General features: G+C 48.2%; 1 protein-coding gene across 4 annotated transcripts in view; it reads right to left on the bottom strand.

Annotated features, from left to right (window-relative positions):
• The window catches only part of PSKH1 (protein serine kinase H1), a 26,052-nt gene extending 6,713 nt beyond the window's left edge, over positions 1–19,339 (bottom strand). For 2 of the 4 annotated variants that reach the window (XM_077755624.1, XM_077755625.1), the window contains exons 1-3: positions 19,253–19,339; positions 7,064–8,090; positions 1,168–1,274 (exon numbers count right to left, since the gene is read on the bottom strand). In XM_077755624.1, the coding sequence (XP_077611750.1) occupies positions 1,168–1,274; positions 7,064–8,020 (1,064 nt within the window). In that variant the 5' untranslated portion in view covers positions 8,021–8,090; positions 19,253–19,339. Of the gene's footprint in view, positions 1–457; positions 515–1,167; positions 1,275–7,063; positions 8,091–19,252 lie in introns of those variants that run through there. The other 2 variants (XM_077755626.1, XM_077755623.1) reach the window with 2 other exon arrangements.
• Between the last annotated feature and the right edge of the window lie 4,584 nt (positions 19,340–23,923).

The following is a 23,923-nucleotide window of genomic DNA, read 5'->3' as shown; positions in this document are numbered from 1 at the left end:
TCTCTCTCTCTCTCTCTCTCTCTCTCTCTCTCTCTCTCTCTCTCCCCCCTCACCTCTCTGCTCCTCCCCCACTTGTGCTCTCTCGCTCTCTCTCTCTCTCTCCCTCAAAATAAATAAACTTAGAGGCACCTGGGTGGCTCAGTCGGTTAGCCAGGTCATGATCTCACAGTTCGTAAGTTCGAGCCCTGCCATCAGCCTTTGTGCTGATAGCTGAGAGCATGGAGCCTGCTTCAGATTCTATGTCTCCTTCTCTCTCTGCACCTCCCCTGCTCCCATACTCTCTCTGTCTCTCAAAAATAAACAAACATTAAAAAAATGTTTTAATAGGGGCGCCTGGGTGGCTTAGTCGGTTAAGCGTCCAACTTTCGCTTAGGTCATGACTTCGCGGTTCGTGGGTTCGAGCCCCGTGTCGGGCTCTGTGCTGACTGCCAGCTCAGAGCCTGGAGCCAATTTCGGGGTCTGTATCTCCGTCTCTCTCTGGCCCTCCCCTGCTCACGCTGTCTCTCTCTCTCTCCTAGAAATAAATTAAAAATATTTTTAAAAAAATGTTTTAATAAAAATAAAAATAAATAAATAAATAAATAAACTTAAAAAACATATGAAGGATCAAATGCAATGGATTTTTAAGTGTTTGCCAGTTGCTAAAGTCCTGGATTCTAAGAAGATGGTTTCCCAGCTTTCTTCCTCACTTGGCTGCACATAAGAAACAGAAGCATAGCATCTAACATTTAAGTGGCCTTGGCCTCTTGACCTCTATAGGTTCTTTACTAGGCCATGGTGGCTCAGGAAGGTTCCCTGGCAGAGGAGGTAGCCTCACCAAAGAGCTGCTGGAGCTGCTAGGGGAAGGAAGGGTGGAAAAAAGCCTGGGCTTTGCTCCCATGACTCAATCTTCCCTCAGCTTTGTCTCAGGATATATTTTCAGACCCAGTATTCCCACCCCCAAAGGCCTCTTTCCTGTACTTACGTGGGCCTGAACAAGAGCAGAGAAAAGAGCACGTTTCTGGGAAGTGGAGCTTTGGGTTTACTCAGGAGAGCAGAACTATTAGTACGACAAGAACAGCACACTCTGATGTTGCCCACAAGGCAAAGTGTTTTGAAAAATTCAGCAGAGCTAGACACAGTGTGGCAGGGGAGCCAGCAACCCCTTCCTCTGGTCAAGACACTCACCATCTTGGTGCCTGGGCTTCCAGACCAAACAGAATCCACCACCCTGGGACCTGGCAGGGGATAGGTGGGGGCTGAGCATCAGGAAAGAGGACCTTAGGGGAGAGAGCCTGAGGGGAGAAAAAGAAGGAAGATAATAGAATTTTAGAAAGACATAGAGAATGAAGATAAAATTAAACAAGAAAAGGCGTGACAACTTAAAGGTTAGTAAAGCTGTGTTTTGAAACTTGAGATAAGTAACAAATGAAATCCTGGGGGTGCCTGGGTGGCTCAGTCAGTTAAGGATCCTGACTCTTGGTTTCAGCTCAGGTCATTATCTCACAGTCCATGATCGAGTCCCACGTTGGGCCCTGCGCTGGCAGCCTGGAGCCTGTTTCAGATTCTGTGTCTCCCTCTCATTCTCTGCCCCTCCCCTGCTCACACACTCTCCCTAATATAATAAACATTAAAAAAATAAAAAACATGGAGTGCCTGGGTGGCTCAGTCGGTAAGTGTCTGACTCGATCTCAACTCAGGTCTCAAAGTCCTGTGAGTTCGAGACCCTTATGGGGCTCCTAAAAAAAACAAAACACAAACATACAAACACAACAACTTCCTCCCATTCTAATTTCTGAGACAGTTTGCAGCCCTGGTGGCTATTAGCATGTCACCCACGCTGAGACGTGTGTCCTTGAACCCTGGGTACACAGGACTTGGACAACATAGGATGGCAGGATGAGTGAAGAGATGAAGGAGACTTCTGTTCCAAGCTGGAGAGGACATACTGGAGCAAAGCTCAGATCTGGGCACCACGCTTGCTCTGGGAGGCAGGTGAACTGAGGCCAGGCAGGCATGCATGAGAAAAGTGACCTTGTGAGATGGGAAAACTCACCAAGGAAGGAGTCTGGAGAGGCATGGCCGGTGGGAATGGTTGGACCAGGTCATATTTAGCCATCCCATCCACCTGCAAGTATGCTCCTCACTTAGTGGGGGCAGGAGGGGATGAGTGTGGGAGGCCGTCAGCGGATTTAAAGAGGTCAGATCGTGGGAGAGACAACAGCCGTGGCAGCTCCCACAGGAACTCAAGAGCCTAGAAGCGACAGGGCCTGTGAGCGGGCAGAGCTATCCAGGTGGAGACAGACAATGAGAAGAGCAGGAGAGGGAGGGGACGGATGGCACACCAGGCACTGCTCCAAACACAACCCACGATACACCCCTTTGTTGGAGAGGCCTCAGCGGGGCCGGGGGTGGAAAACGAGTCATGACAGGAGGATCTGACCCTAGGTTAACGAGAAGCTGGAGGTGGTCAGGAGGTAGGAATGGCCAAATGCAGTAATGTGGGAGATGGGCGTCTGTTTCTGCCACACAGGAGAGAACTGCTCTCTGGGGACTGTGTAACCAGGGCAGCAGTGGCAGAGGGAAGCCTAGAGGACAGAGTTCCAGGGAGCTTAGTGGTGGACCCGGGGTGGCGCAGGAGGGGATGCTGCCCCTCTCCACTCCAAGCCTGTCTCCTGCCCCCACCAGGAGGAAGCTACCCCTGCCTTCCTGCAAGAGGTCTCCAAGCACAGTGACCAGTGAGGGTCCAGTCCCTCACCTAGTGAACCAAATCAGACCACCTTCCAGGGACCAGTCAGGGATCTGGACTGCCAGCGTTTGCTCTTACAGTAAAGGAGGACGAATTCTCTGTTGAATACTTACTGTGGACCAGGAGATGTGGTGAAGTAGGGACAGCCCTTCCAGAGGGATCTCTCCTGTACAGGTATGGGGGCATCATGGGATCCTGACACCAAGCCAGCACCATCACCCAGCTCTTGGCACCCAACAGCCACCAGCAGAGAAGCAAGGAGGAAGGGCTTAGAGATACCTCACAGCAAAGAATTCTAAATCAATGTGTGTTCCCTTATGCTGTCAGCTATTGAGACAGGCATGGAAAAGCCATCCCCTTACTCTGGGAGCAGGAGGCAGCAAAAGAAGAGTGATGAACTGACGGCCCATCACAGCCCCCATCCACACTGGAGGTGGGAACGTGAGGCAGTTAAAGGCAGCCAGCAGAATCCAAGCATGAGCCTGGAAACATGCCATCTGCCTCCTTGCCTCTCATCTGCTGCCTGCACACAACATCCAGTCTCCAGCTCTTCCACACCCCTGGGGAGATCCTCCCCATGGTTCTGGGCCAAGGCCCCATCCCTACGCAGCTGGCTGCTCCCTATCAGTGCATATGAACCAGGCTGCACAATCAGCCCTCTCACAGGGACCGACCCCCTTCACCTACAGAGCAACAGGACATGGCACGTCCTCCATACCTCCTTTTATCTTCAATATCCCAGGGCTGAATGACAAGTGTTAGAGTCATTTAAAGAAGCAGCAAAGTGAATGTGAACTCTGGCTCTGACCACTCATCCTATTGCAGGGCTATCAGAACTACAAGATGGTCCAATTCACGCACCTGAGCGCCTGCCCCATGGTACTATGTGGATGGGTAGTCAGACTGCTGCCCAGAGACCATCCCTGAAAAGCCACTTCCCTCCGACAGAATCCCCCAGGGAGTGGCATGCTGGGCCTGCAAGTGGCCTTCCTCTCCCACCAAGATTCTGTCCCTTGCCTGGCAGCACTTACTCTCTGAACAAGGCACTCTCTGAGAACCTTTACCGCAGGCCCCCTGTTCATGGGACAGTCAGTTGGGCTTGCCTACAGCTCAGAAACTGCCCAAGTACAGGGCGACAATTAAAGGCTGCCAAATGAGGCAGACAGCAAAGCTGCGGATGGTACCATTTTGCCATCAGTCCCATAAGAGCCTCTCCATCTGTCCTTACTCTAGGAATAGAACTCTTGACAAAAGCAATAACATTAGGCTGGCAACATCACATTTCGTGTCAAGTCAATCACAGAATCTCCAAATCAGTGGACCGTAACAGTCCTCTAGTATGGGCCTGACAGATGATGATTCACTTTTTGTGTCACTCCTTTAGAAATAACTGCTCCAGCCCTTCTGGAATCTCTCACGACAAGAAGCTCCCTCTTTCTCGGTGGCTCTTTTGTCTTTAGCCTGCTCTCACACTCAACACAGGCCTTCCTCACATCTGGCCAACATGTGTCTCCCATCACTTCCAATATGACCCTGGCTTAGCCCTCTCCACTCTGGCACCTCTGGTTCCCAAAGAAAATGCAGATTTCTCTTCTCAAAACTATCTGTCACAGCCGGCTCCTTCCCAGCATTCCCTCCTCTTCCAAGACTCCCACAGCTGCTTCTAAGCAGGTCTGGTCATAGACTACTAGACACAGGTCCAGCAGGCTCTTCACTTCTTCCTGGAGTCCAGCCCCCAGAAGAGGGGGCTGCCCTATCTGCCTGCCAGCCACTTTTGGGTCCTTTCCCAGGGAATCGCCAACCACCGGTGTTTCCCTCAGGAGAAGCCAGGAGAAAGTACTGGGAACATGTGTATTGATACTGGGAACATGTGTACTGATACACATGCTGTCTTCAAGGACCTTACAGGCCTGAGAGGAGAGATGTCCACAGACAATAGCCCAAGAAAGTGCTGAAACAAAGACTCCAGCAACATGCTGAGGCATGTATTTCAGGAAACAGAGACTGTGGGGATGAAAAGGCCAAGAACTCTGACACCAAGATGGCCTGGGTTCAAATCCCAGGCCTGCCACCCTCTAGCTGTGAGACTACGGACAAGTTACTTAGCCTTGCTAGCTTCAATTTCCTCATCTGTAAAACAGGGGATTACATCCACCTGGCAGTGCTATTGTGATTAAACATGTTGGATACAGAACCCCTAGCACTGTGTCCGGTACTCAGTAGGCACGACACGGCACTATCCTTAATGTTTATTCTTAATTTTTGAATTGAACCTTTCAGAGCTGGTCAAATTTCTACGGCCAACAATGGGAAGAGAGGGAAAAGCCTGAGCAAGAGCTTAGCATGCTTAGTGAATAGAGCAAACATCTTGGGCCTATGGTGTGTAGAAAATGGGGCAAAGAGTGGGGCAGGGTCATGGCCTGAGTTCGAGCCCCACATTGCGCTTTGCACTGACAATGCAGCGCCTGCTTAGGATTCTCTCTCCCTCTTTCTGCCCCTCCCCCGCTCACTCTGTCTCTCTCTCAAAAAAATATATAAAAATATACATATATTTTTAAAGTTTTTATTTATTTCTGAGAGAGAGACAGCATGAGCAGGGGAGGGTCAGAGAGAGAGGGAGACACAGAATCTGAAACAGGCTCCAGGCTCTAAGCTGGCTATCAGCACAGAGCCCGATGCGGGGCTTGAACCCACGAACCATGAAATCATTATCTGAGCCGAAGTCGGACCCTTACCCTACTGAGCCACTCAGACTCCCCNCCACGAACCGCGAGATCAAGACCTAAGCGAAAGTCGGACGCTTAACCGACTAAGCCACCCAGGCGCCCCAATACATGTATATTTTAAAGAGGAAGGTTTTCCTCCCTTCCTCACACAACTTTGACACGTGACCTGGAAATCCCCTAGGGAATGCCAGCCCCCATCCTCACAGAAGTCCTTGACTGACCCCACGACCATGTCTGGAAGCTGACAGGAAATCTGATAGAGCACAGACATCAAGCACTAAAGACAAAGTGACAAGAGGCTTTGGGGTGACTTCTATAGGAAATGCTGCTCTGGGCCAGTTGACTGGGGCCAGAGAGGGCCCAGTCCAAAGTCCCTGGAAGGAAAGCTGGGTTTTAGAAGGAAGTTGATCCCAGAGCTCCTGCCCCTCCATGTGGGCTGTTCAGGAGGCATGGACGGCAGTCAGCAGGCCCAAGCCTGAGACAAACACTGTGGGAAGCACTCTGCAGGGGCATTCAGGGAGGGTCCCTCACTGCCTTGGCAGAATCCTGTTGTCCTGCAAAGCTTACTTCACCTCCCATTTAGACCATCACATATTTTTTTATTCACAACCTTCCCGAACCCACCATTATGCTTGTAGTACCTGCTGGTGCCTATGGTCAGCCTCCTCTCCTACCCAGTCAGCCTCCTGCCTAAGGACCAACCAACTCTTTTCTTTTCGTGCAACTTCCTTCAGCTCCCACCAGTACTGAAGCCTAAAAGACTTTTTCAGGTATCAGGGCAATCCGTGGATCCAAAGACACAAACTGCTGGTTGAATCTGGCCTGCAGGTTAGTATTTGTTGGCACCACAAGATACTACTTAAATATGTGAATGGAATTCCAACATTTTAAGATCAAATTTTCCGGCTTCTCTTTAAAAAACTAGAACGTCTGGGTGCACAGAATCCTCTGGGCTGTGTGGCAAAACTGGGCAGAGATGAGCAGCAGCAGCTCCTTTAGACAAGGCGTGGTCACGTGAGCTTGTCCAGGTCCACGTGGAGCAAACGTTGTAGCTGCCCTGCCCCACATGCTCCAGCCCACCTCTGAGCTCACCGGCGGCTGCGGTGCTCCTGTGCATGTGGATAGCTCCCAGTGTCAGTGCCTGCATCTCCCTGCTTCTTTGCCTGAGGATTTTCTCCAGCAGTAGCTGGCATTCAGGACAGCCCGGAAGTGCCAGGGATTTAATGTCCCACCCCTAATAAATTCTCGACTCATATAGGAGTCAGTGGATTAAAACCCACCTGCCTTCTTATCCCTCAGTGGTACAATTCTGAGGCATGTTCCCCCCAGAGGCAGTCTACTCCTTCATATGCCTTTTACTGGCTTCCTCCCTTTCTGCCTTATCTTCTCCACCCTTCACCTGTGCTTACTGGAATCCTATCCCAATTAAATTATCTGCTCCCAAGTCTCAGGGCTCACTTTTGGGGAAACTCGAACGGAGATACCCTACTATTCTCTACCTGCCTGGCCCCATGAACATGGCCCTCCAAGCACATCCTTCTGATCAAGAGTTGCAAGATATCCCCCCACCCAGGGGCCTCCCAACATCCCTGGGACAGGGCAGACTCACCTCCCCCGAGTAACTGTACTTGCCCCTGAGGATTTGCCGGTACAGCCTGGTACGGTTGTCATCCTCAAAGGGCATGGTGCCACTGAGCAGGATGTAGGCAATGACACCCAGGGCCCACATGTCAACTGAGTTGGTATAGGGCTTGCGGACCAGGACCTCGGGAGCAATGTACTCAGGTGTGCCACAGGTGGTCTTCATCAGGCAGTCATCCCCCTTCTTGCGGGCACTGGCCAGGCCGAAATCAGTGATGATGATCTTGGAGTCAGTGCCTGGGTGGTAGTAAAGCAGATTCTCAGGCTTGAGGTCTCGGTGTGTGATGCCCAGTGCATGCAGATATCGGACACCGTCCAGCACCATCTGCAGTACCCGTGTGGCATCACGTTCAGTGAAAGAACCCTTGGCGATGATGCGATCAAAGAGCTCTCCACCAGTTGCCAGCTCCATCACCATGTACACACGCTCCTGCGTCTCAAACACCTCCACGAGCTGGATGATGTTGGCATGACGCACCCGGCGCAGCACACGCAGCTCTGACTCACATACCTCTCGCCCTTCCCGGTACTTGGTCTCAATCATCTTGATGGCATATGGCTGCCGGGTTGCACGATGCTCCACGCGTACCACTCGGCTGAAACTGCCTCGGCCAATCAGGGCTTTGATGTCATATTTAGCTGTCACACGTGGGTCAAACTTAGCCCTGTACTTAGCCACCCTGGCCCTACGTGGTGGTTCTGAGGGAGGCTCTGTGTGGCCGGCAGTGGGGGCCCCAGGGCAGGGGTTTGCACACTGACTGGCTGCTGGGAACCCAGCTTTGAGAGCACCAACACTGTCCACCTCTGTGATGAAGTGCTTGTACACATCACTCTTGGTGCCACTGAAGGGTTCCACCTTCTTGACGAGATCCAGTTGGACATCCTTTGGCGGCTCAGGAAGGACCTTGCTTGTCCCACAGCCCATCACGGACACAGGGGCATCCTCTCCAGCGAGGTTGGCAGGACCTGCTCTGGAGGCAGTGCCCCGTCTACACCTATGCAGACAGAAGAAAGGGCAAGTTAACATAGCCAGGGATAGCTCTGAAAGGATAGCAGCCACCCTCCTCACCCATTCTCCCTTGCCCCTCAGTAAATGTAGCCTGAAGACCTGATTCTAATATGTGGTTCCCTGAAAGGGAGGATGGCGTTGGCCCCTGAGTGCTCAGTGGAGGGTCCAGATGAAAGGCTGGGTATGAGCTTCATAGTCCTGACTTACAACTCCCTGGATCTGATTCTCATGCTGCTTTCCAACCCCATATGAGGGGCAGGAATACGCATCAGGCTCAGCGGTCACTGCCCCCACCCTCCTCCCTCTATCCGGGCTCCTTATCCTAGCTGAAATTCTATGTTTTTTTAAATGTTAAAATCATTCCTCTTATTACTCTGACTCATCTTTTCTGAAACGGAGGTGTGGGATGTTTGAAGCCTGTTCTCCAACACTATCAGGGCTCAGAAAGCTGCTTCTTCAAGGTGTCCCTCAGGGATATCTTTCCTGCCCTCTAGTCTCTTGCAGAGGTTGATTCCTTCCTACAACCGCTGCCACCACTACCATCACTGCCCTGGTTCTCTGCCCTAACCTTATTCTTTTCTAGGTGGTTCCCATTACTGTGCTAATGTACCATCTTCACATGGCAGTTTAACACCCTGTTCCAGGGCCTTTTACTTCCCCAATTTACCACACCGATGGCTGAAAAGCCACACAATCCCAAGGCTGGCTGAAGTCAAACCCTGTGAACGTAGGACCACAAACCTTAGCACGTTGCCACCAGGTAGCCACCAAACTAGCCTGGGCTTCATTCAAGAGACAAAGGGGACCATGAGCTTGGAAAGGACACTAACACTTTCATCTAGATGTGACTCAGGCTGTGGATCAGAATACTCTGCTTCCTTGGGATGAGGATCCAAGAGCTTCTCTATTTGCTTTCCGGACAGAGATGTTCCAACCATTAACACCCTGTGTCTGGTAGGGCCTGGATAAGGTAAAGTGCTGAAGTACTGCTTTCCAGAAGTCACTTCTACCCTGACCATCCTCCTCTAAGTCTATCTGGGGACCCCATGGGTGAAAGAAGAGGGCTGAGAATTTCCTATTGGTGATGTCATACAGAATAAGGAGTAAAATTATCAAATCAGATCAAACATTTATTATATACTGTAAAGGAAAAAAACCAGCTTTTCCCCCTTCCTATGTAAGAAAATAAACAGTTTTCCCTACAGTGTATTTCTTCACTCTGTGTGTCTCCTCTACCTTCACAGACAATACTTCACTTCCTCTTAAAAATTTTGTTTAATGTTTATTTTTGAGAGAGAAAGAGAGACAGAGCATGAGTAGGGGAGGGGCAGAGAGAGAGATACACACACAAAATCCAAAGCAGGCTCCAGGCTCTGAGCTGTCAGCACAGAGCCTGACGCAGGGCTCAAACTCATGATCTGAGAGTTCATGACCTGAGCTGAAGTCGGACGCTTAACCAACTGAGCCACCCAGGTGCCCTGAGAATACTTCACTTATTAAAAAAAAATTTATGTCTTTATATTTTATTTTGAGAGAGAGAGACAGAGAGACAGAGAGCAAGCAGGGGAAGGGTAGAGAGGGAGGGAGACACAAAATCCGAAGCAAGCTCCAGACTTTGAGCTGTCAGCACAGAGCCAGACACAGGGCTTGAACCCAAGGTCTGTGAGATAATGACCTGAGCCTAAGTCGGACACTTAACCGACTGAGCTACCCAGGCACCCCAAGAATACTTTACCTTTGACACCTCTGATCACATGTGTGGAGTCCCCACACCAAGCAATTCTGTAACGCCAGTCAGATGTCCTACAATTTAACTCAATTCTGACAGTGTCTATCCAAAGGTAGCGTCAGATCCCACAGGTTAAGGGTTCAGTCCCTTAAGACTGAACAAGCCTAGGTTACAAGCCTAGGTTATCACCTGTGCTTCTGACCAACCGATCACAGACAGGGGACCCAGCAACCCAGGCACCCCAACTCTTCTCCCTTCTCAAGAAAATAGGAGGCAGGGCTGACAATTCCAAGTATCTAATCATGGCTTGAGTCTTTCTGGTGACTAGCTCCCATCTAAGAGTCACCCGGGAGCCTACTCAGAGTCACCTCATTAGAGGGGCGTCTGGGTGGCTCAGTCGGTTGGGCGTCCGACTTCAGCTCAGGTCATGATTTCATGGTTCGTGAGTTTGAGCCCCACATTGGGCTCTGTGCTGACAGCCAGCTCAGAGCCTGGAGCCCGTCTTCGAATTCTGTGTCTCCTTCTCTCTCTGACCCTCCCCTGATCATGCTGTCTCTCTCTCTCTCTCAAAAACAAATAAAACATTAAAACAATTTTTAAAAAATTTTTTTTAATGTTTTATTTATTTCTAGGAGAGAGAGAGAGACAGTGTGAGCAGGGGAGGGTCAGAGAGTGAAGGAGTCACAGACTCTGAAACAGGCTCCAGGCTCTGAGCTGGCAGTCAGCACAGAGCCCGACGCGGGGCTCAAACCCACGAACCGCGAGATCATGACCTAAGCGAAAGTCAGACGCTTAACCGACTAAGCCACCCAGGCGCCCCATAAAACATTAAAACAATTTTAAGTTATTTAAAAAAAAAATTGAAAAGTCACCTCATTAGAACAAAAAAAAATAACACACTCCTATCACCCAAGAAATTGAAAGGGTTTCAGGAACCCGCATCAGGAACTAGAGTCAAAAACTAAATATTAGAATAACAGATGCTCCTTATGTTCTTATCACTTAGGAAATTACAAGGGTTTCAGAAGCCCTGTGCCAGGAACTGGGGGCAGACACCCATATATATCTTCGTATACCTCACAAACATCTACTAGGTACTAGGGATTTGGGAATGAGTAAGATGTGGTCCAATGTAGATTATATTTTAACACACACACACAGACACAAAAGCAAAACCTGATCACTAAAGTCACAGTGCAAATAAATAAAAAAGCATAAAAACAGACCATTTAAATATAGCGTGTTAGGCTTGAGAAACAACAGTAGACATGAGTGACACAGGGGTTAAGGAAAGCTTCCTGGAGGACGTGACCCCCACACTGAATTTAAAGTAAGGATGAGTCAGGTGAGAAAACGTGGGAATGGTGTTTCAGGCAGAGAGCACAACATACTCAAAGATTCAGAGCCCCAGAGTAATACCCTGTGCCTGGGAACGGGCAGTTTGGTGGTATGAAGACAAGACTGGGGGCAGGGAGGGTTGAAGTTCTCGAAGCAGCAGGAACCAGGTTGTGGAGAGCAGCACAAGTTAGGGAAAGGTACCAAGACCTTCCAGGGAGGTGACTGGAGCTACCAAAGAGTTTACAAAGAAAGAGAGGCAATCAATCTGTTTAGAAAGAAGTGTCAGGCTGAACTGAAGGAGGGTCAGTGTAGATTAAAAGGGCCAGAGAGGAGGGTGGTGGCCCAGATGGCAGGGTGGAATGGAGAGGTGTCAGCAGGAGAACTGATAAGGACTGAAAGCTAGATATAAAGAGTGAAAGGAAGGAGAGAGGGGAGCACTGTAGTCCCTTGCTTGGGCTCCAGAGCAAGAGTCAGCAGCATACCAGGAGGGGCAGGTTTGGGAAACAATGGGAAAAGATCAGTTTTGGGGGTGTTGCAGTACACGTGTGGAACATCCATAGGACATTTACTGTGGATCACTGGAAGTAGAACCTGACATTTGAAAAGAATCAGCATAAGAGATTCCATGGCTGACCATGGGTGGTGCTATGAGCTTAGGGGCAACATCTACCCCTACCTCCTCCCTACCCTCAAGAAGCCAGCGATGATTCCATCAAAGGCAGTGGAGGGAGACCTGCGCAAGCAGGTTTTGCTGTGGCAACTTGGGCATCACACAGAATCCATAGATGCCACCAGATTCCAGTGAGTCAAGGGCCTGCTTCTAAGGTGGTGACACTGCCCAGTGTGGCTAACTCTTTCAAGGAACAAGCTCACCACTGAAACACACCCCAGACCTCAATTATCAATTGATCCATCAGATAAAAAGGAAGAATCTGAAGACCACAGACTGAGAGCTCAGATTTTAATCAGCATGTTTATATGACTCTCAGTAGAATGAGGTGTATCTTTCCTCACATGAGGGGGAACAATTTCTCCATTAATACAACAATCATCCACATTTGCTGCAGTTCTCACCCAAATGCCAAGGAGATCCCACATAGTAGCCTAGGAAATCATGTTTAAACAAAGGCATTTAGAAACAAGCTTCTTTTTCACAGAGGCTAAAGGTTAGACTGTGGGCAGAATTCTGCAGATTCATCTATTCTTTCAAGGAAAACACAAGACTCTCAACGGAGTAAAGAGCTGCAGCTCAGGAAGAGGATAGTTCTTGGGCCACGTTTCCTGAGGCACAATACAGGGCCCTGAGCCCCAAGACCACTGGTAAGGAATGTCTACCACCATTCAGAGAGAGGACAAAATGGCACAGGTGACACAGCACGGCCACTCAGATGTCTTCTCCTCAGTGAGGCAGAATCCTAGATCCACAAAATAAATAAATGTTTCCAGGTACATGCACTGGGTATTTTTGTTTAATTGTGCACATCTAGTCTGGTCCTGATGAGAAAAAGTAAGGTGTACAAAAGAAAAAGCCTGACTTCTCACTTTAAACAAATCAAGAATACACAGGGATCTCAAGTCAGCAGTAAGTGAGCCAAGGATTATCTTCTCTGACCTTCCTTCTTCCTTCCTAGGACATAGTTTCTCCCACATTTGTTCCAATTAGAAACTCTTCAAAGATAAGCTGATGCTGGTACTCCACCCTCCCAAGTACAGATGAAGAGCAGAGAACAGAGGCTGCTAGCTTGGGGGGATTGCAACGGCCAACAGCCTCCAGGTGATCACAGCTGGTCACACTCCAGTCACATCTGTACAATTCTCATTCTGCAGAGGTCAGATGAAAAGGCAAACAGGGACAGGGAAGGCATCTGACAAAACTTCCGGGAATAAGGGCAGAGTGTTTGCCTGCCCCCAGCTCTCCTATGTAGCCCCCAGCACAGTGACCAGGGTATGAGACAAGACTCAGGAGGTCACACCTCACCAGCTATCACAAGTCATTCTTCCCTTGTGGGACACCAATCCTAACACATCTTACAAAAAGAACTGAACTCTCTAGAGTTGGCCTACACACCCTCAATTCCCAGCCTCCTTCCAAGCACTCCTCAAGGAGGGCCAGCATGTTGGATAGAGTGTGGTAGTAGGCATGAACATTCAGCACTAGTGTCCTAATACTCTACAGAAATCACAGGCCAAGAAAACCAGAAACTTGTCCACAGCCACTTAAGATGGTGACTGCCAAGGAAGGACCTAAATCTCCTGGCTCTCCACCCAGGGCTCCCTCCATCACAAGGGAGACTTGGGAAGTGCCTGGAGCTCAGCAGAGGTCACAAGGTCAAGGCCTTGATCCTTCTTCATAACACTCTGCTAATGAATCAACAAACCTTTACTCAGGACCTTTACTGAAGGATCTGTATTATGAAACCTCCATTCCAAGTACAGTCTGGGTCACACTGTTCACTGCTGTACTCTAGACTGCCTGAGAACACTAGAGTTGTCAGCCCCTTGAAGGAAGAGGCCACTTCTCGGATTTCTAGAACTCTCTGGAACTCAGCAAAGTGCTGAGCTCAGAGCAGGGATGTATGTTTGCTAACAATGAGTGAAAGGTGGACTGGCTCTTGGGATTCTATTTGCTGCAAGGCAACAATCCCAGAACGTCCGAAATTTTCAAGTGGCAGGAAGAGCCCACATTGGTGCTCTTTTGGTGCCTGTGTAAATGTCCTCAACGACAAAGGAAACTGGAGCTCTCAGTTCTGTTTGAGTCTTACAGATTGTTAATTGAACCCCAAATCAAGTTTGTCCACAAGCTGCCAAATCTGACCCCATGGGAGAGAGGGGGCAGGGCCTACAATGGATCCTGAAACAATTTCCTGGCCATAGAAGCCAAGTGTGTGGCTGTGTCCAAGGCAGGGGCCCATAGGCACTCAGCCCTCTCCAGTAACAACCCCTAAGATTGTTCTCCACAGAAAAGCTTCACAACCTTTCACCTGTAAAAGGCTACGCTCTATATTATATTTTGAAAGACTAGCTATCAAAATGAAGTAGGCAGTAATCTCCCAGTAATCCCAGAAATAAGAAACTACTAAACAACACTTCTAACCATCATGGGGCAAGCAGAGACACCAGGCAAAAGCGCTTGTCACTTTAGATGAAAACTCCCAAAGAAGGACCTCTGCAACCTTAGGAGGAGAGAAGCTATGTGATTCTGCTTTTTGAAACTGGGAAACTGACACTGCATCTAGCAATTCCACTTTCAGAAATAATGCTATAAAACCACTTGCATGAGTATGCAAAGGAATATTTGTACAAGGAAGTTCATGGCAAAGTTCTTCATAATAATGAAAAAATAGAAATGATCCAATATCCATCAGTAAGAGAATAATTAAAGACCCATTCATACAATGGAATGCTCTGAAGCTGCTGAAATGAATGAGGTAAATCCATATATACTGACAAAGAAAGACACCAGTCACTTTTATTGAATGGCTTCATGCCAGGATCCATATGTGTGATGTAGTAAGTAGTTTAAAATAGTATCTGAAGCATATATCCAATGAGGGGGTTAAAAAAATATATAGACAGGGGCGCCTGGGTGGCTTAGTCGGTTAAGCATCCGACTTTCGCTTAGGTCATGATCTCGCGGTTCGTGGGTTCTAGCTCCGCGTCAGGCTCTGTGCTGACTGCCAGCTCGGAGCCTGGAGCCTGTTTCAGTCTGTGACTCCTTCCCTCTCTGACCCTCCCCTTCTCACACTGTCTCTCTCTCTCTCCTAGAAATAAATAAAACATTAAAAAATATATATATATAGACATATATGTAGAAAAAATATCCTAGAAACGTAAAGGAGAAACTTGACAGTGATTGCCTCTAGGGTGTGTAAATGTGAAAGGAACGGAAGGAAGGAAGGAAGGAAGGAAATAGGGGAGGGAGGCAGACAGGCTTTCACTTCTCATTTTACATTATTTCTGTGATGCTATTTTTTTTTTAAGTAAGCTCTATACCCAGTGTGAGTCTTGAACTCATGACCCTGAAATCAAGAGTTACACGCTCTACTGACTAAGCCAGCCAGATGCCCCAGCTATTTTTTAAAATTATCACTACATATTACATTTTTAATGTTAACAAAAATATATATTGTAGAAATGTACAGACTATTACATGAAATTTTTAAAGTGCCAGAGGAATATACACCAAATTATATACAGGTCGTCTTGAACTCACGACCCTAACATCCAGAGTCACCTGCTCTACAGACTGGGCCAGCCAGACACCCTTGCTTTAACTTTTAATATTATTTCCTAATAAAAACTGTTATGACTTCTTTTTTTGTTTGTTTTAAGCGGGCTCCATGCCCAGCCCACACAAGGCTTGAACTCACGACCCTAAGATCAAGACCAGAGCTGAGAGCAAGACCTGGACCCTTAACCAACTGAGCCACCCAGGCGCATTGATTTCTTTTTTAGAATATAGTAACTGAGGACACCACTTCTCAAGGACTCCAGCTAGGCACCACTGCTTTACATGGTAATAATTCGTGGGCAGAGACTCCTGCCTTAGGGCTAGGAGGAGAAAGTTCAAAAGTTTGCTGTGTCCTCATTTAATCATGACCCCAGCTCCATCTCAGACATCCCACCCACTGGCCATCCCATCATCAGATATACAGACTCCAGCAATGTACCTGGGGTTCTCCTTCCAAAATCCCAAAGTTAAACCCACAAATATTTACTGAGCTCATTGCTGTGGGCCAGGAGCTCTGCCAGAAGCTGTGATGGACAAAAAAAAGGCTGCCATAATCTCTGCTCTCAAGGAACTTACAGCACAGATGATCCCACTTCAAGAGTCCCTCTTATGATGCCCTGTGAGGCCACTTCAAGACTGGCAGCCTGAAAGGGGACCCTCTGAGATAATTTTCCTCCACAAAATGAAAACTACATTTTTCTACTTTAGCATCATATAAGACACCATGACAATAGAAGGCTGTCCCAAGAATTAGCTCAGTGGTGACCTAGCCAACACAAATCCACTAACTATGCACTGAGTAAGATTCTTGGAAGGAAAGGGATTTCAAACAAATAAATCTCTAGCTCTCAACAAGCAGAATTGCTTCCATTCTTCCAGGGCTGTACTTCTCAAATAATTCTCTGTGCACCCTGGCACTGAGGTGGGACAGCTGTTCTCAGCTATCTGGAAGCTTAAGGGTCAGCACTTTGGCACACCTACAGCCCATTCATATCATACAGTTGGGAAGCTCTGAAAAGGCTAAAAATGCCCACATATCATGTGAACACTTGTAAAGTAAAACAGAAGGCCAAACCAAAGTCTCACTCATTTTTTTTTTCTGAGAGAGAGAGAGAGACAGCGTGAGCAGGGGAGGGTCAGAGAGAGAGGGAGATACAGAATCTGAAACAGGCTCCAGGCTCTGAGCTGGCTGTCAGCACAGAGCCCGATGTGGGCCTCGAACCCACAAACCATGAGATCATGACCTGAGCCAAAGTCTGATGTTCACTCAACTGACTGAGCCACCCAGGCGCCCCTAAAGTCTCACTCATTTAACTATAAACTTGTGACTGATAGAGATCCCCAGTATCTATTTCACATTCCAGAGACAGGATCTTCCAGGGTATTCCATTCCAAGTGAGGTGCAACTCTAGCTTAGTGTCAGGGGCAAACAGGTTTCCTGACAGTTGCACTTTCTCTAGCTCATTTATACAACTTAAGAAGTTCAGGAATTGCAATTAAACGGGGAGAAAGTGCTTATGCAACAAATCTACCCTCTAATGAGTCAGCATTCCAAATCTCTTCTAGGGGAAAGACCAAGTGCAACTGCCCTGAATAGAAGCACAGTTTTGTCAGAGCTTTCCTTGATAAGCAGAAATTATCTTGAGGATATCACATAAAGCAGCTTCCTACATGAGGCTCAATTTGAAGAGCAAACAGGCTTCCTGAGATCTTTTTGATAAGGGACACACTCTGGGAGAACAGCCATTAGTAATAACAATGGCTTCCATTTCTTGAGTTCCCACTGTGTTAAGCATCTTATATGCACTCTCACTCTTCTGCGCAACCACACACAGTAGGCATGATTACTGCTATTTTGGGATGTGCAAAGTGTGACTCCACTGACCTCAAGATCTCACAAACACCAGGGGCGCCTGGGTGGCTTAGTCGGTTAAGCGTCCGACTTTCGCTTAGGTCATGATCTCGCGGTTCGTGGGTTCGAGCCCCGCGTAGGGCTCTGTGCTGACTGCCAGCTCAGAGCCTGGAGCCTGTTTCAGTTTCAGTCTGTGACTCCCTCTCTCTCTGACCTTCCCCTGCTCATGCTCTCTTTCTCTCTCCTAGAAATAAATAAAACATTAAAAAAAAAAAAAGATCTCACAAACACCAAGAACTACTACAAACTACTCAAGCAAATCATACTGCCTCCCCAAAGTACAGGCAAAGAGACTGTAACAGGAGTCCATATGGCACAGTGAGCCCTTCCCAGTGGACAAAGAAAACCCAACAGTTTCCTAGTGCAATGACAAAGATGTTCAACTAGAGAGCAAAGTCACCTGAAGTGTTGTTGGTTTTTTTTTCAAAATACAGTTTCCTACCAGATTCCAGATATTCTGAATCAAAATATCAGAGAGTGAGACTCTTGAATTCATATCTTGAAAAATTACCCCAAGAGATTGTAGATCATCAAAGCTGACAAGGCTGCACCACCTACCACATGCATCCATGTGCATGTGCAAACAGGAGATACACATTTGTTGTGCTCATCTCAGATCGTGGCCCTGAACAGGGGCTCAATAATATAGCTGAATCTGGTTCTAAAACCAACAACCTACCCTAGTCCATTCAGCTTTTACTTTAGACAAGGCACAGAGCCAGACACTCAGATGCAGACAGGAGACCCACACCCACCATCACAGGACAGCACATGATCTATTCAACAGTAGTCACATGAATAAAAGTAGGGAGGAGCCAATGGTTACTTGTAAAACATGGGAGGCTTTTCCAAGGAAAGGCCATCTAGGATAGATTTTCAAGGACAGATGTAAATTTTCCATTCTGGTGGTTGGGCGTGGGGTAAAGAAGAAATTTCAAAATGTATTAAAAATACAAAAATGAAAAAGTATCAAAGTATTATAACACAGCTCAGGGGGCGCCTGGGTGGCTCAGTCGGTTAAGTGTCCGACTTCGGCTCAGGTCATCATCTCCCGGTTCGTGGGTTTGAGTCCCGCGTTGAGCTCTGTGCTGACAGCTAGCTCAGAGCCTGGAGCCTGCTTTGGATTCTGTATCTCCCTCTCTCTCTGACCCTCCCCTGCTCACGCTGTCTCTCTCTCTCTCAGAAATAAATAAAACATTTTAAAAAATTTTTAATTAAACACTGAGCTCAGAACGTAGAAGGGCCCAGGTGTTGACTTCCGGGTTAGGCCTCTACCAGATTAGGAAGAACCCTGAATGCCTTGCTATTGAAGCTTGGACCTCGTCCTGTAGGCACCAGGGATCCAGTTTCAGGTAGTGAAGGACTTATTCAAATTTTCAGATGGGAATTATCGCTTCAGTAGCTTCGTGGAGGGGAGTGAGCGTGGGGAGCTGGGCTTCCCGTTATAAACTGAAGGATGATGACTTGAGGAGCAGGCAACCCGGTCAGGCTCAGGCCTGCTTTTTCCCAGGCTGAACACGGAAGCGACTAGCGCTGCCTCGATAGCTCCTAGCATTCAGTCGAAAAGACGGAGTGTGAAGTAGGTGCCGGACACGAAACGGCCGTGAGGACAACCTGCTTAGTTCACCGTGACCGACGCCGGCTGGCTGAACAGCAGGCAGGGCAGCTGACCACGTCCACCAGGCCCACATAGCCCCAGACACCGGGGCCACCCAGCACAGCAGCACGTTTCAAGACCAGTCCAGCCTCGTACACCGGGGATCCCAAGCAGCCATCGCCTGGCCTGTTCCCCAGTCCCGTAGGCCCCTGCACACTGGGCTCCTGCCGAGGGCTACGACCTGGGCAGGGATAGGCCCAGTGCGCCAGGAAGCGACCGTAGCCGCAGGTCGTCAGCCCCTCCCGCCCGTCGGGCCGTCGCCCTGCGCCGTGCCGCCTCACCTAGCACGGGCGGCGGGGTCTTCGGCGTCTCGGCGGCTGTGTTGACCCTCTCCGGACAGCGGACAGGGTCGCCGCCGCCGCCATCCTCAGGCGTCAGCGTCGTGACATCATCACAGCGCGCGCTTTACGCCAAAACAAACTCAGGCCGCCCCTGAGGCGAGGAGAGGGCGGACCCTCGGGAGAGCCCAGCAACGCGTATAGCGCCCCTCCCAGCGTGGCCTGCCAATCAACGACTTCGGGGTCGGGACTTACTCTCTCCTGGACGGTTGAGTCAAGTTAACCCTTAAAGTAGCTCGACCTTAGGCACCGAGAGGTACCTAGGGAGGAAGGGAGAAAAGTGTCAAAAATTTCTTGTTAGGGAAGAAGGGTGCTCTGTAGTGCGAGGCTGGGGACGTAGTGCGTTTCAACAGAGGTATCTGAGGTGCCTCTGGAACTCCGCTAAGGATCGTTTTAAATTTCATTAACAAATAAAAGAATTATAACTACAATTAAAGTAATTTAGGCACTCAGAAGTGTTAAATTTGGCTTTCATACAGTGGATTTGAAAATGATTAACTTGAGGATTGATGAAGGTTAAGTCAGTCTTGCACTAATTTCGGAGTAATGATTTTTTTGTTTTAATTTTTGTTGTTATTTAAGTGTATCCTGAAACTTTGCAAATCAAGTAGATTAAAAAAAAAAAGATACCATTAAGACTTCTCTATAAGGGGCACCTGGGTGGCTTAGTCGGTTAAGAGTTCAACTTGAGCTAAGAGTTCAGCTTCAGCTCAGGTCATGATCTCGTGGTCGGTGAGTTCGAGCCCTATGAAGGGCTCTTTGCTAACAGCTCAGAGCCTGGAGCCTGCTTCCGACGGTTTCCCTCTCTCTGCACCTCCCCTGCTTGTATTCTGTCTTTCTCTCTCTTAAAAAATAATTAAACATTTAAAAATTTTTAAAAGACCTCTATAAGATCAGAATTATCTCACTACTTTACAATAAACTCAAACTGCAGGGGTAAAAAGTAGATGCCAGAGGTAATAAGGGAATTGTAACCTCCATCCATCTACCTTATTTCAGTCTGATCATTTGTTAAAATATTGAGTATTTATTTCGTACATGCATTTGTCTTCGACTGTATAAGCCAATGTTATACTTTAAACCTAAAAATACATTAACACCAATAAAACATCATGGTTTGTTTTATGCAGTAGAGTTTCATAAAAGTTTTATTTAAAGGGCACCTGGGTGGCTCAGCTGGTTAAGTGCCTGATTCTTGGTTTCGACTCAGATCATGATCTCACAGTTCATAAGATGGAGCCCCAAGTGGGGCTCTGCCGACAGCACAGAGCCTACTTGGGATTCTCTCTCTGCCCCTCCCCTGCGAGAGCTCTCTCTCTCTCTAATAAATAAACATTGTTTTAAGCTATAAAAATTTAATTAAAAAAAAACTTTAAAAATCACTCCTCTCCTCCCTCGCAAAAAGAATCACTTCCAAAAGTCTAGTGTGATAATTAAGGGCATGGACTTTGGGGCTAAAAAACCTGGAATCATGTCCCAAGCTCTGATACTTCCACAGCTGTGTGACCTTGGGCAAGACATCTCCCCTCCTTAAGCCTCATTTTTTCTTGTTTTATGGGGTCATAATCCTGACTCCAGAGAGTTGTTGTGAAGGTTAAAAGTAATATGGAACTCTATGGGGCACCTGGGTGTCTCAGTCGGTTAAACATCAGACTGTGGTCCAGGTTATGATCTTGTGGTTCTAGCCCTGCATCAGGCTCTGCGCTGACAGCTCACTGCCTGTAGCCTGCTTTGGATTCTGTGTCTCCCTCTCTCTTTCTGCCCATCCCCCACTTGTGTTCTGTCTCTCAAAAAGAAGTAAACATTTAAAAATTTTTAATTAAAAAAATAAGTGACTCTTAATTTCTGCACATGTCATGATTTCACGATTTGTGAGATCAAGCCCCACATTGGGCTCTGTGCTGACAGTGAGGAACCTGCTTGGAATTCTATCTTTCCCTCTCTCTCTGCCCCTCCCCTGCTTTCTCTCTCTCTCCAAAATAAATAAATAAACTTTTTAAAAAACGTTTTTCTTTATTTCTGAGAGAGAGGGAGAGGGAGAGAGAGAGAGCATGAACAGGGGAGGGGCAGAGAGAGAGGGAGATACAGAATCTGAAACATGCTCCAGACTCTGAGCTGGCTGTCAGCACGGAGCCTGATGCGGGGCTCAAACCCATGAACTGTGAGATCATGACCTGATCCAAAGTCGGACGCTTAACCAACTGAGCCACCCAGGTGGCCCCATAAACTTTAAAAAATAATATGGAATTCTAGGGTTGATGAGGCTTAGAAATCCACACAACACCCCAGTTTTACAGACATTAAGCAAATTAATTCAACAAGTATTTATTGAGCCCTGGTTACTAGAAGGTGCTGGTCTGGGCTCTGGTAAAGATCACAGGGCCCTAAAGTGAAGAGGTATGTTGATACAGAGGGACTCCGCTCAAGACATTCAGCCCCAAGCCTCTACCCTGAACAACAAGCTTTTCCATGGCCACAGAGCTGTAAATCTAAGACACATCATCACCATGATGCTCTGGGAAGAGCAGATGTGTCTGGGGCCCAGTCTGCCTATCAGCCCGCCCCTCTCCTCCAGCTCTGGGATAAAACATACAAAGCTCTTAAGCCCGTGGCCAGAAAGCAGATTCTATCCCCAGCCCCATGCACACACTCCAGGTCATTCAATTCCGGGGAAGAGCAAGGACTTAGGGAGCAAAAACCAGGGGAAAGTAGGACACAGCAGGAGGATAGTAATCCCTCTGATGGCTGGCCAACACAGATGGGCCCCTACTCCTGGCCACCCATCAACAGTGGCTTTGAGAAGACTTTTGGGGTTTGGATTCCCAGCATCATCCTTCCCAAACTATGCCCAGGCTCAGTAAGGGGGCTGCCCCAAATCCTCCATGCTGAGGTCATTCTCCATCCAAGCTCTTACTGATAAAACACTTTCTATGCTAGGCTTAGAAATTCTTTCATTCTCACACTTCTACAAGTGCACCCTTTATACCCAGCCTGAAACTGGGTGCTAGAGACATAAAGAGTGAAAGATTCTGACCCAGACCCAGATAGTAGCAAGTCACTGTTACCAGTATTGAGACAGAAGACAGCTGGAGAGCTGTGTGGCTATGTGGGAGGCTTCTGATTCAGCTTGGAGTCAGGGTTATGAAGGAGGTGATACTGAACAAGAAAAGGAGTTTACCAGGAGGATATGGGAAAGGATGTTCTGAGTACAGAGAATAAATGTACAAAGACCCAAGGGAATAAAAGGCTGGCATTTGCTTCTGGAAAATTCTGGTGGTCAAAGGGGGACAGTTGTGGAAGGAGTTTTCTCCTGAACTTTCTCCTTCAAGTGATGTGAGAAGATGGGTAATGACTGGTTGGGAGACAGAAGTAGAGATAAAAGTACAGGTGAATGAGGCACAGAAGTAAAGGTAGGGCAGAGAGAGCTGATTGAGTCTCTGAGGTAACTGTGTGTTTGGGAAGCATGGATGAAGGAGGGATCCTACACGTGAGAATGGATGTCTCTCGAGGCACCTTTCACCCTGGAGCCAAACGATGGTTCAATTCGGCCCGGATTCTGTCCTGGGAACAATAGCTTCCCAGCATGGGCTTTAATGTATTCCTAGTCTGCCAAGCTCTTAATGTCAACCCTGATTCTTCTGGGCCCCTCTTACAAAACCCTGTCCAACTCAGCCCCATCCATTCTGACCTCTTCTATCATCCCCATCACATGCCTTCCCTGAAGCCTCCCCTGATGTCAAGGACTAGGTAGGCACATCGCTGTTCCATGCTCAGACAGGAGGGAGTCGCAGAGGTAGACTGAATCAACTGTGGGCAGAGCTGGCTTATGCAGGGCCTCACAGAATGAGGGCCTCATAGAATGAAAAAGAGCTTAACACCAGAATAAATTCTCAATTTTAAAAAATGGTGAATAAAGAGGAGGGAGTGTGAGCAGAAGTTAGTGAGTTCGTGGCACTGCCCATACAAGTCATGGGGTGGTGGTAGAAGACAGAGAGGGTCTCACCCTCTCTGAGGACTCCTCCTTCCCTCAGGATTCTGCCCATGCAGATTCTTCCTCTTCACCAGAGTGGACAGGGGCTCCTCACACACCACATGCTCATTCCATGCTTCCAGAAAGTCTTCTGGGATTGACTTCACACTGTATACCTCTTCTCAAAGAACAAGGTTGAGTAGAGTCCAGAGAAATCCTCATCATGACCCCAGTTTCTGCGGCTCCAGGTCACCTCAGGAACTTGAATACAGACCCCAACAGGGACTCCCCGCTTTCTGGAACAGGCTCCCCTCAAGTAGATCAGGACCCCAGAGAGGGAGAGGACAGGGCACTTAATCTATCTCGAAGGCTAAGGTGGTAATTACTAGAGGGAGGAGACGGCATGGGAGGAATGTGAAAGCTTGAATGTGGGATAGGGGTGGACTGCTTTGAGGGGCTTGGGGGTGAGGTAGTATACTCCACCCTCTCACATTGCCTATAAAGGCCAGGATAGGATGGGTGGGCAGGGGTAGTAGGAATGCCAGCCTGGGAGAACAGAGGAAGGCTATGCATTCCGGCAGATTTCAGGCCACCACCAGAGCTCTTGGAACCTGCAAACAATGGAAAGCTTTACACAGCCAGCC

Source organism: Crocuta crocuta, unplaced genomic scaffold (genome assembly GCF_008692635.1).
Source record: "Crocuta crocuta isolate KB4526 unplaced genomic scaffold, BGI_CrCroc_1.0 scaffold152, whole genome shotgun sequence".
In the NCBI taxonomy this organism is placed as follows: Eukaryota; Metazoa; Chordata; class Mammalia; order Carnivora; family Hyaenidae; genus Crocuta; species Crocuta crocuta.
The sequence above is the reverse complement of the archived record's forward strand: the minus strand, read 5'-3'. Positions and strand labels throughout refer to the sequence as shown.